Below are 19,904 nucleotides of genomic sequence, written 5' to 3' on the forward strand. Positions count from 1 at the left end.
AAATAACTTACCCAGTGAAGTCTGCTGAGTACATGCCATAGTCAAACACATAGATTCTGGTGACCTGGCAGAAACTGAGATATCCCAGCGTAACCACAAAGCAGTATCTATGGAGAAGGCAAAAAAGGGGAAAAGGTGAAAAAAAAAGAAGCTATATTTGGTACAATATTTCCAGATACTAGGCCTATTTCATTTCAGCAGTATGTATATTGTGGGCACTATGCGAATGCTATGTATGCAAAATATTCGCTGCAGTACACGGGTGATTCTCACGAAAACTTGGTTTTAAAAAAATTTCAAACATGACTTTTTTTTTAACATTTTTTTTTTTTTTCCTTTGATTGATTTCTCTCATTACCGCAACACCCTCTACAATTTTTTACCTATTTTTTTATATTTCAATGAAACCTGACATATTTTCAAAATGATGTGGCAAACCTGAAAGAACATATTGTATATATTCTGCACATGCATTTAACAGCAAACTACTATTTTTCCATGTATTAAATAAACACTTGCGGTAATGATAATCAAAATGTTGTGTACATGGTCTGATAAGAGAATTTTTAACTTTTAACTGGATAATTATAAAGAGATCTGCCAACTCGGTAGCCATCTTTGAGGTTCTAGCACATGTGTTGCTTAATTCAAAATCTTATTTTTTATTTATTTATTTTTTATTAAATTGTGTGTGTTTATGTAAAGAGCCTTTAAAAAATGAGATGAGAACAGTCATGGACACTTAATTTTTCCACTATCATTTCATTATTATTATTATTTATTATACATTAATATTTTTGAAATTTGAAAACATCTATTAGAACATCCATATATCATTTTTCCTGTTTAAATTAGAACACTACATCCATTCAGACATACATGGATGCACTGCGGTAATGAGAATTTCAGCTGAAAATATAGTAAAATACAAAAATAATTAATTTATATGTTGAAATTTATCTTTGTTCAGCGTAGAGAACAGTATTGTCTTTATTATGATGTTTTTATATATTACTAAAATGCATGTTTAATATTTAAAATCATTAGTACCGTTGTGTTTTAATGGTTTCGTGAGAATGACCTACATACAACAAACAAGTGAGAAAATACTGTATCCCACAATGCAATGCACTAAACTTAACCTTGAATTGACTTTAATTTCCTGCATGAAAAACGAACCCCAAGTCATTTTAAAATCTCTTTATTTTACTGATTTTTGGCAGTCCAAACAAATTAGTCATTTTTATAGATAACTGAGATAAAATTAGAAAAATAACTGATTTTATTTAGTTTATATTTAGTTTATATGACATTAGAAATGGATGTCTCTCGTTGAATTAAATGTAATTCGGTCATATGAAAATATTGCTGTTTGAAATGTTTGTCGTTGCAAAACGTGAACTAATTTACATATATTTTTTAAGTGCTCAGTATATTCAGTGCAGTATTCAGTAAGCAGCAAATTCACCACATCATCAAATTAGACAAGCGAGTTTTCTAAAAAAAAAAAAAAAAAAAAAAAAAAAAGATTGAAAATGGACAAACCCAGCAATTGCGTTGTTTTAAGATAGGTGGCGCCTCTTGCTAAAGATGTTTGTGGGGAATATTTCATTTCTTTCTGCATTTAAATTAACCAAAATATCAGAGAAAATAGTAAGGAAACAACTGAACAGTAAGAAATATTTGAAGTCAGACAGTTCCGCTCAAATCAACAACTATAAATATGTATAATAAATAATAAACAAACATTTATGAAATTGCTTATTAATAAATGTTCACCTTTTGATTAATACTGTTGCCTCTATGTGTCAGATTTTTAAATTACCAACCTAGTTTGGGTTCATTTTAAGCCAGCAAATATTGGGCAAACATTTAACCCAACTGCTGAGTTAAAACAACCCAATCGTTGGGTTTGTCCATTTTCAACCCAACTTGGGTTGTTTTTAACCCAGCATTTTTTAGTGCGTAGGAAAGACAATTTAAGCAGAATTGTCTGACTACAAATATTTCTTACTGATCAAAAAGTTTCCTTACTATTTTTCTCTGATATTTTGGTAAATTTAAAATGCAGACAGAAATTAAATATTCCCCACAAACATCTTTAGCAAGAGGCGCCACCTATCTTAAAATAGCCCGAGCCTTCAATTTGCCACAAATAGCTCACATCTGATATCTGATATTATATATGGTAATTCATGCAAGTTATTTGCGTACTACAACAAATTTGTGAGTGGAGAGAGAGTGATCAAGGCTGCTCCGTTACATCGCTGCCTGAAGCGGCATGTTAGAACAACACTATAAGACTCGTGCCGTAATTTCAACTCTGCTTAATAACTTCCTCCCACAATCCGGTAAGGATCGCTCTTTTATTCAGCATATTAACCATCAAAAGGAAGTTAAAAGCCACTGAAAGTTATCACAGACCCACTGATGTTCAGCAGGGCCTCAGTAAGAGGCAAAAGCATTTGAATTTGCCCCGACTATCAGCTGCACACAGCTGCAGAATGTTTGGTATGTTACATTTCAGGTCTCTGACTCAAATAGCCAAGTCCCCTGTTTCCTCACTAGGCAGCAGTGGGCAAATTCTTGGCATTGTAGATCCTGTCTTTGCCTCTAACAAAGCTGGTTTAACATGTCTACAGTCCCACTCGCAGTATTCAGAGGCGGTGCCTGCTCGGTCTCAACACTAGGCCCTTCATCAGAGCTCTGAGCAGCACTGTGTGTACTAAGAAGACCTTCTTCTGTTTAAGCATTCTGTAGGATGATTGTGTGGAGGTTTGTACAGTTTGGAACATTGTACAGTTTGGAGATGGACTATGGTTTTCAGTGTAGAGTGGTGGTGGTGGATCAGTCTCAGTCAAGAAGCCATATGCATCCCAAATCAAAAGTATACTGAAAATAGTATGCCAAGTATGCACGGATGGTATATTTTTGTGGATTTTCAAAGATTGCATCCTTTTCACCTATGCATTTTTTCAGCCAATATTGACCATAACTGCAAAACAAAACAGTCTGTGATGTTCCCTTTCAACTTGTCTAATAATAACGAATTTAAGGTATTGTATAGCTGCGTTTCCACCGCAGGAACTAGGGACTTTGAGGTGGTACTCTGTGTGTTTTGACTGCAGGGACCAGGGTTTAAATTAAGTTTGGGGTAAAAATTTCCCCCTCAGAAAGTCCCTGCTCATGAGGTAGTACTTTTTCCAAAGTTCAGGAACTTTCAGAGGTGGGACTTGGGCGCTGAACATGCTGATTGGTTGAGTTCACACAGCATTTTGATTGGTTGACTCCACGCAGCATTTTATTTCAACCACCATTTTTAAAAGTCTGTTGTGGTGCGTGCTGTAAGAGCTGTTTGCTATTCGAATCAACAATGGAGTTGAAAAAATACAACCAATGGACTGACGACGAGGTTCAGGCTTTATTAAGCCAATATGCGGAGGATGAAATCCTGCGGGAACTGGAAAGTCCTACATCACCGGACTAACCTTCGCAGTACTTTAGACAGTGATGGTAATACAGACAGTAACAGTTCTTGGGGAAAAATGTTCCTGGAACAAATTGTTCTGGGTAATTTAGGTGGAAAAGCAGCTTATGTAAATGAGAACGCTAACATACTTTTTATTACATGCACAAAAGTGTGTAAATAACAGCAAAGTCTTGATATTAATGTTAGAAAAAATTAATTTACAATACTAAAACATAAAATTATTTAATGGAGACCTAATATGCTATTTTTGAAAGTCTTTGATTTTGTTTTGGGGTCTACTAGAATACTAGAACATTAATGCTTGAATGTAAAAATAATATTTTCTCACATATTTTACATTGTTGCAGAACCTCTCGTCAGTAGCAGTCCGTTTAGTTCCTATGAAGCCCCTCCTTCCAAAAAAGTGCAATGTGCTCTGATTGGTCAGCTTGACCAGTGTGTTTTGGTTGGTCAATCACTTCCAGCATGTTTCAGAAATGTTACGCCCTTCCCCATAACCGTGAGTTTCAACACACTACTAGCAACTCAAACAAGCCTCACCCCTTTATTTTGCATGTGGCTTGGGCAGGAATTATTTCAGTGAGGGATATTGTGATATGTACATTCCCAGAAGAAAACTTTGGAGTGGACTTTGTGGTTTGTAACTTTACAGACCTTTGTCATGCTCAAACAGCAACATTACACACTAAAGAAAGTGGAAGATTTAAATAGCATGACCCCTTTAATAATCACAGCTTTGCATCCCATTATAAACAGCAGTAAATCTACACTGGTAAGATGGGCTCAGCCAGTAAAAACTGAGGTCATTTACGTATAGAAGTCTTAAAGGTACAGTAGCAAAAAAAAACAGCTTTTTTAAAGGGAAATGTTCATGTACAAGTAAATTGGTCTTGTGACATACAAACCTAACAAACATTGTAAGTGAATAAGAAAAAAATGCAATCAAAGTATGAATGTGTTCCCTTAAAAATCTCTCTCAAAAAAAAAAAAAAAATTTGCCAGAATGTTAACAGTCAGAACAAAGGGTAAGTCAAGATTTAGCTTTCTTCTCCAAGTAGTCATTTTCCTAAACTCTGCCAACAGTAATCACGGAGATAGGACAACCAAACAAATATACAGTGATTATATTGAGAGTGCAAGCTAACTTTCTAACACTAAATCGGTGCCAAAAGCCGTACAAACAAATCTTTCTCACAGCCACACGCCGACTTTCAACAAAACACAAAGACACACCAAAACCAAACACACACACAAAAATCACAACAAAACTATCTTTACATTTAAATAAGAAAACTGAATTTTCATTTAAAAAAGCATTTTAACACTCTGGAGTCTGAGGTATTGCCGGTGATACTACCTCGGTTTTTTTCTTACCAGTGTGAAAGAGACTCAAAATACTCCGTCAATGTTGCACATACAATTAAGAGTTATACACCATTTTAACCTGTGGAATGTCTTCTTTTATTTGTGTACACTCAGAGTAACAACAAAATGTTGTGCTTTTTGCAAAATAAAGAAAACTAACATGATGCGTGATCTCTCGTCTCCCTCTGAACAAAGTCCAATCTGATAATTCTCAGAAAATTAACTGTAACTTAGTGAATACTAATCATAAAAAAATTAGACTTGTGTCTTAAAAAAACGTTGAAATGTCAGGTTTTAAATTGTGCAAGTCAAATCGAAAACAAATATTCTCTGTTTATGTAATCTGTATGAAAAATGAAAAGTCAGACGCCTGTGATTCAGCTCATTATCCACTAATGCGGCCGCACCCACAGAGCGAGCGCTATTCAGACGCAAATTCAGTCAATACATGCATTCATCGTCTCAATCGTGTATTTATTGTCTTGAAAAGTGTTTTGCATAGCCATAGTTAGTGATCTCTGGAAGCCTCTGTTAGTTTGGTTAGTTCCTGGATTGTCACATGGCCTATTCTTCTTTAGGAGGCATTTGTGGACTAAAGGTGCACAGAGCGTCCTCTTGAAAACACAGTATCCAGCGTTCATAGTGATGACAAATATTGAATAAATATTACTCCTCTGTATAGAAAATTGACAAGAACAAATGAGAATCCATCAATATTTCTCCAAATGTGCATGCTTTTAAGCTAAAAGCCTATATGAAATGCCATAGAGGTAACATAATTGTTCAGACACTTTGCATCATAGAAATACATTATATTTTAAAGTATATAATAGAATACCATTATTTTAAATTGTAACAATATTTCACAGTATTGCCGTTTTTTCTGTATGTTTGATTTACACCATGATGAGATTTGAAACATGATCAACAGAGGGTTTTTTCACAGCCTACCTGACTGAAAGGCCTCATTATTTATGTAGGTCATTAGAGCTCTTTATGCGATTCTTTTGTCTTCTCAGGTGAGAATCACCCATTATTCACGATGATTCACGCCTCCACGCATACTGTGTTTCTTGACAAAAAGTGTCTTACAAAATTTAAATCTCTCTATTATTTTATATGAAAGAGTAGGCAGGATAATCTTTACAAAATTTTGAAGCAAAAACTCTAGTCTACAACCTCCAATACCCAGAAGTCTTGTGAACACAGATTTAATATATATTTTTTTGGCTTTATTTCAGTGACTTAAGTTTTTTGTTTTTTCAATAAAACGTTATTCCTTCAAAAACACAAACATGTACATACATGTTCCTCACATATTATTGTAGCCTAGTTTGTGCTGAATACAGTGTAATGACACTTTTCCCATTAATATGTTTATGAACAACTGAAAAAAGCACAAATGTCAGGGCATGTCAAAACTTCTCCAGGCCCCAAATCAGCCTCAGACTCCAGATGGTTAAGTAAATATGCCCATTAAAATAATTTCTAATCAAAAAAGTAAAAGTTGTGACCTCAGTGTGCATAATGATTTCACCTATTGATTTTTTACTACAAGAACTCTGCCTCCTTTCCCTTTACACTGTCTCCTCTGGAGAGCATAAACTGCCTTTCAAGGACTCACACTCTACAGCAGCTCTTCTATAAATATACATTTACACTATTCATCTCCAATAAGCCAGACAAGAGCTCCAGTGACCCATGATGAGGTCAGCTCTCTCTCTCTCTCTCTCATTCTCTCCCTCTCTCACACACACACACTCTTTTCTGGTTCTATTTTTATTTAGCAATAACCGCCACACACAGTCTGAAGATGGTAATTTATAAAGGTGAGACACAAGGGTGAGGTGTTATCAGCAGCTGTTAGATGGGGGTCTCCTCTACGCCATAAAACCCTTCTCTCACATGCCTGAGTGGAAACATATTAAAGCAATAAATCACATCATAAACGTGCCATTTTTAATGAAACGGGACAGTCACACCATTGTGTAATAGAACAAGACCTGAGAGAATGACCTTCCACCAAAACTCTTTATCTCTCAGAGCAGAAGTTAATGGTGCACAGTTATAATGAGTGAGCGAGTGACGTGATGTGATGTGTGGCCAAGTATGGTGTCCCGTACTCGGAATTTGTGCTCTGCATTTCACCCATCCAAGTGCACACACACACACAGCAGTGAGCACTGAACACACAAACCCAGAGCAGTGGGCAGCCATTTTTACTGCGGCACCCAGGGAGTGATTGGGGGTTATGTGCCTTGCTCAAGGGCACCTCAGTTGTGGGTAATGAGTGGAAGAGAACGCTGTTCATTCAATCCTACCACCTACATATCCTGCCGGTACTGAGACTCGAACCAGCCACATCGCAGGATGTATTGCACAGTTCTTTATTTAAAGGTGCCCAAGAATGCTTTTTCACAAGATGTAATATATGTCTAAGGTGTCCCCTGAATGTGTCTGTAAAGTTTCAGCTCAGAATACCCCATCGATTTTTTTTTATTATTTTTTTTAACTGCCTATTTTGGGGCATCATTAACTATACACTGATTTTGGCAGCACCGCCCCTTTAAATCACGTGCTCCCTGCCACACGAGCTCTCAACTATATTACAGTGCATTTACAAAGTTCACACAGCTAATTTAACCCTCAAATGGATCTTTACAAGATGTTCGTCATGCATGCTGTATGCATGCTTCGAATTATGTGAGTAAAGTATTTATTTTGATGTTTACATTTGATTCTGAATGAGTTTGAGGCTATGCTCCGTGGCTAATGGCTAATGCTACACTGTTAGAGAGATTTATAAAGAATGAAGTTGTGTTTATGCATTATACAGACTGCAAGTGTTTAATAATTAAAATAGTGACGACTTTTTTTTCCGTGAATACAGTAAGAAACGATGGTAACTTTAACCACATTTAACAGTACATTAGCAACATGCTAATGAAACATTTAAAAAGACAATTTACAAATATCACTGAAAATATCATGTTATCATGGATCATGTCAGTTATTATTACTAATATTATACAGTTTAATATTATTACTAATATTATTACAGTTATTATTAGTAACTACTACCTTACATACTTTAGATGTCATATCTTGCTAAATGAATTATGTGAAACATATTATGCTACAGTTGTATGCGGCCTTTCTAAAATCTTACCAATTTAACACAACCATTATTATATTCAGCTGGATTTAATTTGCTATTATGGCAATATTATCAAATACTGAATGACTTTAAAAAGCGTTACCATTGGATCACTGGAACAATCAAATAAACAATCCTGCCTAACATTCTGCCAAATCATAATGGTGGCAAAGCTGAATTTTCAGCATCATTACTCCAGTCTTTACTGTCACATGATCCTTCAGAAATCAATCTAATATGCTGACTTGATGCTCAATAAACATTATCAAGTTGACAGTTTTTGGTGCAAGAAAAAAACAAAAAAAATCAACATAAATTCAACATAAAAGTTACTGCTGCCATAGTATGGCCAACCAGTTATTATGAATCCAAATATACTTTTTACACATGAATGTTTCTTTCTATGTATTGTTAAAACATTACATTTTGGAAATAAAATGGGATGTGAATGCCATTTCATGCTGACTTTACAGAGAGTATGGAGTATTCAGTTTTGTTTTATATATAATGAAGTGTTTGCATTATCACTTCAGCAGCTAATCTATGCCAGTTTTATTGGTAGTCTGACTTAATGACTCCAGGTAATAAACCAGTTAAGTAATGTGAGCCTCTCAAAATGGATACTACAGCTTTTTCTGCAAACACACACACGGACACACACATCTTGCATTCTTTATCGGTTTTCCACCCCTGTTTTTCAATTTCCCTTCATCCTTTGCTTCACCCTCTCATCTCCCCTGAGCAGTGGAGCATGGCATCACTCCATTACCAACTGATCGTCTCCCGGAGTTTCAAAAGGTCTGTTCTGTAGCACAGCATCCCTAATGCGCTCTCTGTGCTCACTGCAGGGAACAGGGCCAGTCTATGTCTCTATCATCCCCACAGACTCCTGCACAAGTTCATCTTATCAGTCTTCAACAGTTTAGAAGTTGCTGCCTTTTACCTTCTTAAAAGAAAACAACAAACAGCCAAAAGAAAGAAAAAATGACTTGTTTCATAATCGGTGCAAACTACAGATTACTGTGACCTAACCTTAACTACATTATCTAACATCCAATATGAAATGTTCACAGTTCAAAATGCGTTGTTTCAAGGTCCAGTTTGTTTAGTTTTATAATGAAAAGTCCAGTAGGTTAATAGGAATGTTCCGGGTTTAATCCGGGTTCAATCCAGGTTCAATCCAACAGATTGTAAAAATCACATTCACACTTACAATGGAGGTCTATGTGACAAACCATTCAGGAGTGAAAAAGTTCTGGTTATTTGTTACAGACATAATTCATATGGAGTCTGTTCAACAAAAAACATACTTTGTGGACAGTTACACAGAGGGAAAACCATTTCTGTGGTTGCCAGAAATTCAGCATAAATAAATATGTGATGACAATGTTATGAGATGGCATACTGGTGCCTGTATATTTTTATAAATAACCCATATATTTCATTAGGTAATATTAATGTTAATACACCAGTCTATTTGAACTCTAAAAATCTGCTTTTTACCACCATCAAGGTAACACACATTAAAATAATGCGATAAACATGTAATGAACATTAACTAACAACAAACTAATCACTGATAAAAAAAAAAAAAAGAAAACATTAATTAAAGGGATAGTTCACCCAAAAATGAAAATTTGATGTTTATCTGCTTACCCCCAGTGTATCCAAGATGTAGAGGACTTTTTTTCTTCAGTCGAACGCAAATTATGATTTTTAACTGCAACCGCTGCCGTCTGTCAGTCAAATAATAGCAGTGATTGGGAACTTGAACAATAAGAGTCGAAAAAACTTCCATATACAAATCCAAATGAAACCCTGCGGCTCGTGACGGCACATTGATGTCCTAAGACACGAAACGATCGGTTTGTGCGAGAAACCGAACAGTATTTATATAATTTTTTACCTCTAATACACCACTATGTCCAACTTCGTTCAGCTTCCGGCTAGTGAGGTCTGATCGCGCTCTGACAACGGAAGGGATGTCTCGCGCTCATTGAAGTATATGGGCAAGACATCACTTCCGTCATCAGAACGCGTTTTTTGACCTCACTAACAGGAAGCTGAACGAAGTTGGACATAGTGGTGTATTAGAGGTAAAAAATTATATAAATAATGTTCGGTTTCTCGCATAAAAACCGATCTTTTCGTGTCTTAGGACATTAATGTGTCGTCATGAGCCGCAGGTTTTAATTTTGATTTGTCTAAGCAAGTTTTATTTACTGTTATAGTTGAAGTTCCCATCCACTGCTATTATTTGACTGACAGACGGCAGCGGTTGCAGTTAAAAATCATAATTTGCGTTCGACTGAAAAAAAAAGAGTCACCTACATCTTGGATGCACTGGGGGTAAGCAGATAAACATCAAATTTTCATTTTTGGGTGAACTATCCCTTAAAATAAAAAAAAATTAAGTGTTATTACGTCTGGGAATGTCCCTTTACTGTTTTTCCCAATAAATATGATAATTCATAGGTTTCTACTTCTAAAAACCATAAATATGACAGCATTTTGAAGTAAAATTACTTATAATGCAATGTTTTTACACTTTTTCACCATATATGGTTAAAAAACTGAACCAATTAACAGGTTTTTACTAGGTTTTTTTAAGCACAAATTGCACAAAAAAAAGTGTACAGTGTACATCGTGTCATTTTTTTTATTCTTGTGCAAAAATCTGATTTATTGCTTTACATGTTCGTGACGTAAGGTAATAAATATACAGTAACTTCGCATAGACATGTTTGGTAAGTAGGAATGCACTGATATTAAAATTCTAGCCAATACCGACAAGCCAATAATCATTTTCATATCATAACCAATAACTGGCAGTACAATTTTATACTGTTGTTTAAATAAAAAAAAATAAAAAAAATTCTACAAGTGAATTACAACATCACAACATTACAGTATGAAAAATAAATATATTTTCACATTTAACAATATTATTATTATTATTATTATTATTATTTAGATGAACTCTAAATGAGCATTAGATGATTTGCAAAGGGAAAACAAATGTAAAAATAAGGGGAATTCACAATTAAATATCAAATATTGATATTTTTTTTTTGCTAGTTTTATGGTGAGATGATTTTTTTCTGAGGTAAATGTGAGGTGGTGTATTGAATCTAGGGATGTGCGCAACAAATTTTATTAACGTTTTGCAACTGACTAGTCCAGGACATTGTATATGTTCACTTAGCCATTATAGACATTTATTTAAATCAACTGAATCAACAGGCAGTGCAGGACCAATACGTTAGTATGCATAAATCAGCACATTAAGGTATTGTTGTTCGTTACCACAGAAACCACTTGCGTTTGAACGCACTTCTCGTGTATAAAAAAAGTATCTGTACACGTAACATCACTAGAAAAGCTTGACATGTACTGACAACTATACATTATGTTTATTCTCTTCGTTCAGAAGTTGATATAGCAACTGTTCAAGTGTCAAATGAGTTTCATTCATAATGTTTCTCCTTTAATCAGATATGAAATTTCATGCCTTATTGTCCCTCAAACTGTAATATAACAAGCCTATACGCAAGCTTAATTATATACAAGTTTAACATGGCATAGAAGAACACGGAAAAGTTTTGTGTCGGGCTTTCAAAATCCTCCTTCACCTTGCTCATCTTCCGAGTGGACATTTCCCTGAACCCACCATGAGAGAAAATGAACGCGTGCAAAATTTGAGGTAAAATGAAATGATTTTATTTTCCATTCCAGATATACACTTTTCAAAATAATATATTAATTTTAAAATGCAGCATAAACATGAGGGTAATTTAAAAGTAATATAATGCAAAACATTAAATGTGAAAAAAAAAAAAAAAAAAAAAAAAAAAATGTAAATGACTAGTATTTCCAAGTCAACAAGCAGTAGCAATATTGTTTAATAAACTAAATTAATCTCAGACATTTCTAATTGAACCCAGATCATTCCTCCTGCACTATACCTGCTCAGTGGTGTTTAGTACACATGGAGTTAAAACTCCTTGTCTGACAATTATGCAGTTATGCAAACAAGAGGCCGACGGTCAACTTGTCATCATAACCTTTTTGACTAGCCGAAGTTCACAAACCATGCTGCCAGGAATTCTGGCCAAGGTCATGTGACCTAGCGGAGTTATCTAAATCTCTCAGATATGGGGCATTCAGATATCTCTGTTATTCAAAAATATGTAATGAAATTAGGGCTAGGTGGCATGACGAAATATATCATTATAAAATGTCTATAAGGACTGAGTATTGACAATTTTCATAATTCGATTCGATTTCTATTCACATGCTTGCGATTTGATTTGATTCGATTTCGATTATTTTGGATGTAGTATATCAGTTATAGTACATGGCAAATTTTCTAGAGGAAAAAAAAAATCTCTCAACTAATGCTGTAAACTACACATGGGAGTCAGTTGGTACTACTATAATAATATTGATGGTTAAATTAACTTATTTATATTCAAACACTTAAATCACACTCAATGTTTTTTTATAATAAATAAAGTTTATAATTACGTAATCATATTTCAACTCCAATTCGGGATTTTTTTTTTAAAATCTAAACCTTGAAATCATGGCTGTCATAACAGATTTATTCAAACATGCATTAAATATTGAAGAACATTAAAAATTATAATGAATATGTAATGGTGCATAGCTATATTTATCAGAATGTTGCTTTCTAGAGTTCAATTTTCTAGCTGACTAATGAGTTTATGGTCACTGAATATGTTTTTCTGAGGTAAATGTGACGTTATGTGACATTGTTTACAAGCTGTTATATTGACGTTTTCTGAGGTTGAAACACTGATTGAGTTATTACGCGAGACATGATGCGGATTTCGGTAAGTTGTACTGTATCTTTTAACATACCTTCAGATGTTTAGTCGTGTTTATTTCACACTGTAACTGGTATTAAAGCGGAGGAGAGGATGTTCACATGCGTTCCGTGCTGCCGCTTCTCTGAGGCGCTAAAGCGATCTGTCACGCCACATTAAACAGCACCAAAACGGTATTTAATTTTTGAATCTCATAATAAGATGGACGTCATTTGAAATCTGAGATTTTGCTTCAAATCAAAAGTAACAAAGCACAAATATTATTGCAATTTATCGGATGGGAGGCGCGCTACATTTTCTGTTCATTCATCAACTGAAAACAGACTAGACTAATCGATTTTTGGGATTTAAGAATCTATATCGGTTCGTAAAAATGAGAATCGATTAAAATCGAGAAATCGATATTTTTTACCCTGCCCTAATCTCTATCGCTACAGATTTTGCTATATCGTGTAGCCTACATCTCGGTATGCAAATATACAGCACTATTAACACTTGATGAAGTGCATGAATGAGAATATAAAGAGCAGGACGTGCTTGATGTTAAAAAGAGTTAAAAGCGCAATATATCCTGAAAAGGAACTCAGTGCACATGTTGACTGACACTGCCAAAGTGCGAGCACAGAAAGCTGGGACATGCTTGATGTTAAAAAGTATTATTAAGCAAAATAAGCAGTGAAAAGAACTCAATGCAGTGCATGTGCTGACTGATACACAGCGTAAGTACACAGAAAGTCTCTCAGCATGCGATCACAAATTCACAAAGCTCACAGATCTCTTTTGCCTCTTATTACGCTTGAATGATCGAATACACACACAATTATGTCAAAATGCCCATCGTGTGGAGCATGCATGTAAACACAGCCAGTTATGTCTCAAGTGAAAGTAAACAGTTGGGTGTAAACCGAATGTGTATCAGTATAATGGATCTGTGCGTTTGTTCTTAAAGTGACAGCAGCCTAATAAACCTGCTGCTCTGTGTCATTAATGTGAATCAAACAAAAGAGAAAATAACTTACTGCTCTTGACTAAATAACTTTTTGCAGTTTTAATAAGAATAATACATTTATATTTGATTCATACAGTGAAGACTATGCAATATCTTATTTTTACTTTTGATTATTACATTTCTGTACTAACTACATGTTAAATAAACCTATTGTACCTGAAAAATGAAATTAGTTTAAATAATATGTGTTATATTGTATTTGTCATATTGTTTGTAATTTGCTTCTTATTTCTTATTTTTAATTACAGAAATGAGATAAAATAGCACAAAATAACTATATCGTGATATATATCATTATCATGAAATAAAATTTCTCATATCGAGAAAAAAGAATTTGGTCATATCCCCCACCCCTAAACCAAATCGTATGATTTTTCTTGTTTTTGTTGCCACTACACATTAGTGTTGGTTTCAATAGTAATCACTATTGAGCAGCACTAGTTATTTTTGGTGCCGCCTTGAGCAGCAGGGCAAACCACATGGTCTCGCGATCCTGACCTCAGATCAGAGGGAGCCGTCACTCAACATACGACTTGTGGAAACAATGATGAAAACACACACTCACTCGTTCCCCCGGGGCTGTTTACTGATAAGAATGGAATGGATGGGTGAGAGTGGCATGGACTACTTTTCAACAAAACCGACCGCAGGGCTAGAAGAATAACTCAGGCATATTGTAAACTGGATGGCTGTTCCAATGGCATAACACATTTTTGATTTGACATGAGGGTGATCCTGTTACTGGAAGCAGGGCTGTTTGATGGTGCAGGGGATTGTGAGGTCGGTACTCACTTGTGCATGTGTTCCACACCTGTGAAGATCATAACGCCGTAAGCAAGACCACTCTGTACCAGAAAATGTAAGGCATACCTGAAATGAAGCACAAAGAGAAGAGGATACCAATGAAAGCAGTCTGGACATAAAACTTATTAAACTGTGAAACAAGACTGTCAGTTTGAAAAGGACAGAAGTGTTTTTCTGAATAAAATAATAATTCCATATTATAGCCCATGTACAAATCCCAGCAGATCAGCAGTTTCTAAAATACTTAGACAAGCCCGTTTGGCAGCAACAACCATGCCAGATTCAAAGTCACTTAAATCACCTTTCTTCAACTTCAGATTGTCTTGACCATGTCTACATGCATTGAGTTGCAGCCATGTGATTGGCTAATTAGATATTTGTTTTTACAGGCAGTTGAACAGGTGTACCTAATTTATTTTTGTGTGTGTGTGTGTGTGTGTGTGTCTGTGTGTCTGTGTGTGTCTGTGTGTGTCTGTGTGTGTCTGTGTGTGTCTGTGTGTGTCTGTGTGTGTGTGTGTGTGTGTGTGTGTGTGTGTGTGTGTGTGTGTGTGTGTGTGTGTGTGTGTGTGTGTGTGTGTGTGTGTGTGTGTGACCCTGGACCACAAAACCAGTATTACTGTAAGTCACACAGGTATATTTGTAGCAATAGTAAACAAAACATTGTATGGGTCAAAATGATCGATTTTTCTTTTATGCCAAAAATCATTCGGATATTAAGTAAAGATCATGTTCCATGAAGATATTTTGTAAATTTACTACTGTAAATATATCAAAAAAATATTTTTGTGAGTGGATATGCATTGCAAAGGACTTCATTTGGACAACATTAAAGGCGATATTCTCAATATTTTGATTGTTTTACACCCTCAGATTACAGATTTTCAAATAGTTGAATCTCAACCAAATATTGTCCTATCCTAACACATACATCAATGGAAAGCTTATTTATTCAGCTTTCAGATGATGTCAATTTTTAAAAAAACTTGACCCTTATGACTGGTTTTGTAGTCCAGGGTCACATATACACATATATTTGCCATCCATCTGGGGTGTTTCCTAGCATCCCAATGACCCTATGTATGACAATTGATCAAAACAGTCTGATAATAGAGTTGCTGAATGACTTTATTGCTACTTTCACTAAATCAAGACAACTTAATTATTTACATTGTCTACACTTTAATTCAAAAAGAAGTGTCATAGCTTTGTCATGCCGCTTTGCTTGCAGTGTATATTTAGCTTTATATTGTCTATATTGAAAGAGGCGTGCACATCCAAAATAACTAATTTGTGTGCACAACATGCTGAACTGCTGCAAAAAAAAAGCAAATAAAGCTTCTCCTTACACAAAAGGAGTAGACCTACATTATCAACACTATCCAACAGGAGAAACAGTTGGGGGGACTAGATTTCATCCATCTGGAATTGTTTGGATTCCGTTCCGTACCAGAATAGAGCTAGAGCTATGTCTTAACCACTGGTACTCAACACCTATCTATCGGCAAAAAGGAAATTTGTTTGAGGGGTGAGGCAAAGCTATTGCATTTCGTTGAGAGTTTAAAACAGCAAACTTTTTTTTTTTATGTTGCAATTACATGTACTGATGAATCCCACACAGTAACACCCGGGAACTCGCATTAAGAAAGTAAATTATCTGAATGAGCCTCTGCTGGACAGAGAGGGGTGCAGAGAGAAAAGCAAACTCTCCGAGTATGTGATGATAGCATCAGAACAGCTGGCGGTCTAATCAGGAAGGGAAACCCCCTCACTCACTGCCACACAAATAGAAAAGATATTTGCTTGATGCAATTGGTACTTACTACAAAATGAGGGGAAAACATTAGTGTCTGCTATATCTTGGTCAGCTTCTTGCTGTCATGTTCATTGCATAATGACTTCCTGTTTGATCTGGGTGGATTGACCTTTCAGTAAGTGCCAGCTTAAGCAATTTATCACACTTTTACCTTATGACTAAATAAATAAATAAATAAATAAAATCTTGTGATTTGATTATGTAAATTTGGTCTGTTTTTATTTTAGTTGATGTTGAAACAAACAGGTCTAAAAGTCTGATGCTTTTACTTTGCATTTTTCTTATTCACATTTTAGTACAAAATGTGTCTTTACAAATTGTATTTTCAGTAGAGATGCATGACACAATTTTTTTCTCCACCAATATAGTGATATCTGCCGATACTGAAAACGATACCAATAGTTTGGGGGTTCTGCCTTTTATAACTTCTTTTAAATTAATGATAATTTCATTATAATTCATAATTAATCATTATATTTTTAATGATTATATTTTGAAAGAAATGCAAATAAAAACTTTATTCTTTCGATTTCATCAACTTGTTTCATATTAACTGGTATCAGTTATTAACAAACACATTACTCAAATTAATATTAACACAACTACATTCTGAAGATTAAATTAATATTACTTAACTTTCTGAATGTTATTAATTCATACAAATACTATTAATACTGTACATCAAACTGGTGAAAATGATAACTTTCGTTATCATTTTCTTTACACAAAGCACAAATTCAGTGAATTTTCATGCCCTCTTTTGATTGACAGGATATATCGGCCCTGACTATTAGTTGTTTTTAAACTATTAGATTCATATTTTATATGAGTGTCTTGCATACTATTTTTAAATTTTTCTTTTATTTTTATATACTGATAAACAGAGATGCACCAATACATGGGCCAATAATCGGTATCAGCAGATAAAAGCATATTTTCACACTATCCGCCCATTCTGATTATTGGCCGATATATCGTTGCATCTCTAATTATCAGTATATAAAAATAAATGAAAAGTTAAAAACTAATAAGCGAAACATGTATTTCATACATTTCCAGAACAAAAATGTAATATTGGATAAGGCCAGGTTCAAAATTATGATTCATCTGTTGACATATTAGAGTTAAAGTTTTTTTTTTTTTTTATAGAGGGGATCTATTTTCATCTCTCCATAAATCAGAAAATACTGTCAACAGTAACTTTCACCATGGTTTCAAGGTGATCTCTAACATTTGGATCTCACTGTATATTAAATCTTTAAACTAAGGAATGAAGATTATTTTTGCTCCTCATTTTGTAATCAAACATTTGAAAGGTGGTTGTTTTCCTTATCCATTTAATTTCACAGTAGCATTAAACTATTGAAGGCCAAAGTGAAATAAAAAAACAGTACCAATGCATTTTTTATCCGTTAATAACAACTCCTTCCATGCATCTCAATACAGCTTTTCTGTTATAATAAACTCTAATTTAATTTGAACTAACAAGTACAGCAGGTAAGTTGCATTTATGGTTCAGTCCTGACAAAACAAATGAAAACAAAAAACAAAACACCTAACAAAACAAACACCAAACAAAAAACAAAACACCTAACAAAAACACCAAACAAAAACAAAATGCCAAATACCTAAACAAAACATCAAAACAAAACAAAAACCATCAAACAAAAGCAAAACACCAAACAAAGCAAAAGCAAAACATCAAAACAAAAGAACACAACAAAACAGGCGTCCTTAAAAACGGGACAGAGCTCCTACACTAATGGTGTGTTGCTGTAAACATGTACAGATCAATAAAGAGGCCTACAAACTGCTCCATCAGAGCATCTCTAATTTTCCACCAGCTCATAGCGTAGCTGCTGAGGAGACTCTGGTCTTCTGCCAGCACTCCATATCCTCATTATAAATTGAATGGCTTGCTAACCGTCTATCAATGATGCTGCTATGGATCAAATGTGGAAGATCTGAGGTATATGAGGGATGAAGCAGACAAACACTCACCAGCCAAAGCAGAAGAGGGCCAAATAGAAGCCCAGCAGGGTGGCAACTACATGCCGGATGAAGGGACTCGTCTTACTGGGGTGCAGGTAGAGTCTAAACCAGAAAGCTGTGACCAGGGCGAAGAGCTGGCACACCACAAAGTTCACCTAATGAGAGACACAGAAGGTTAATTTCGCAGTGATCAAGAAGAAAAGTCAGAAAGCAGCACAACTTTCAATTAAACTTATCTTTCAGACCAGATTAATTAGAAAGGTTCTTCAGATCAGCCTTGGACTGTGACTTCAAAAAAATAAACTAAAATACACTTCAGGATAGGAAAATCACAACTAATCTCCATGTAATCGTCAAATGCAAGTCTTATCTGGATTATGGCTTTACACTGAATTTTATGTTGACATTAACACAAGATAAATGCATTTGTGAAGAGGATAAAGTCATGTCAGTGGATGAGAAGAGGAAATTACATCATAACAAGCTTGAAATGTTCCCTTGATTCAGAACTGGAGGTCAACTGTTTGGCAGCAGTTAGTTTCTGCTACTAAATGCCATAGCAAAATTACATTGGGGGAAAAAAGCCAACGGCCATTCATAAGTAGCTGAGTATTCTGATTAAATTCATTTTTATACACATACAGTATAGCAAAAAAAGATCTTTCACAAACCCTGGCATATTTCCCTTTAGTTTCCATTTATTTTCCCTTAGTCTTTGCTAGACACCATGTGCATTGAAATCAATGGATTCAAAGAATTTTCTGATGCGGCAAGAACTTGAAATTGTACAAATTTGGATTTTATGACATGAAACTCGGGTAGGGCAGCATGATGGATGACAAATACATGTACTAACCACTAACCATGCCCAACCACTCTGCAAAATGAATGCCAAGTGATAAGAAATAAAACTTGTGCTCACAAACCCATGAAAGTGTTTTATTTTACTTGACATCACTGGTTACTGTACAAAGTCATGTCTGGACCTGAACAGTCTTGTGTGCTTTATATGACTAATCTCATAAAGTATGTACAGTAGGCTGCTGTGTTGAATCATAGTCTTTCACTCTTCTTTTAATTTCAGGAACATTTTACTTAAGCAAGATACCTGCCACTGTAAGAGCAACATTTTTAAAGGGATAGTTCACCCCAAAAAAGAAAACTTTTGTTCCAACTGTCCAACTGTATTTTGTTTGATCTCTTTAACTCACAACGCAACTTACTCAACAATAGCACATGCACGTTTGTGATATGACTATCCACTTGACCAAAATAATACAAACCCGATTCCAAAAAAGTTGGGACACTGTACAAATTGTGAATAAAAACAGAATGCAATGATGTGGAAGTTCCAAATTTCAATATTTTATTCAGAGTACAACATAGATGACATATCAAATGTTTAAACTGAGAAAATTTATAAT

At 34.9% G+C, this 19,904-nt stretch overlaps 1 protein-coding gene across 1 annotated transcript in view; it reads right to left on the reverse strand.

Annotated features, from left to right (window-relative positions):
* The window catches only part of mboat2a (membrane bound O-acyltransferase domain containing 2a), a 77,269-nt gene that overhangs the window by 24,944 nt on the left and 32,421 nt on the right, over positions 1-19,904 (reverse strand). Inside the window, exons 2-4 of the mRNA XM_067368254.1 lie at positions 18,490-18,635; positions 14,664-14,741; positions 12-107 (exon numbers count right to left, since the gene is read on the reverse strand). Coding sequence (XP_067224355.1) covers positions 12-107; positions 14,664-14,741; positions 18,490-18,635 — 320 coding nt within the window. The remainder of the gene's footprint in view (positions 1-11; positions 108-14,663; positions 14,742-18,489; positions 18,636-19,904) is intronic.

Source organism: Chanodichthys erythropterus, chromosome 18, assembly GCF_024489055.1.
Source record: "Chanodichthys erythropterus isolate Z2021 chromosome 18, ASM2448905v1, whole genome shotgun sequence".
Lineage (NCBI taxonomy): Eukaryota > Metazoa > Chordata > Actinopteri > Cypriniformes > Xenocyprididae > Chanodichthys > Chanodichthys erythropterus.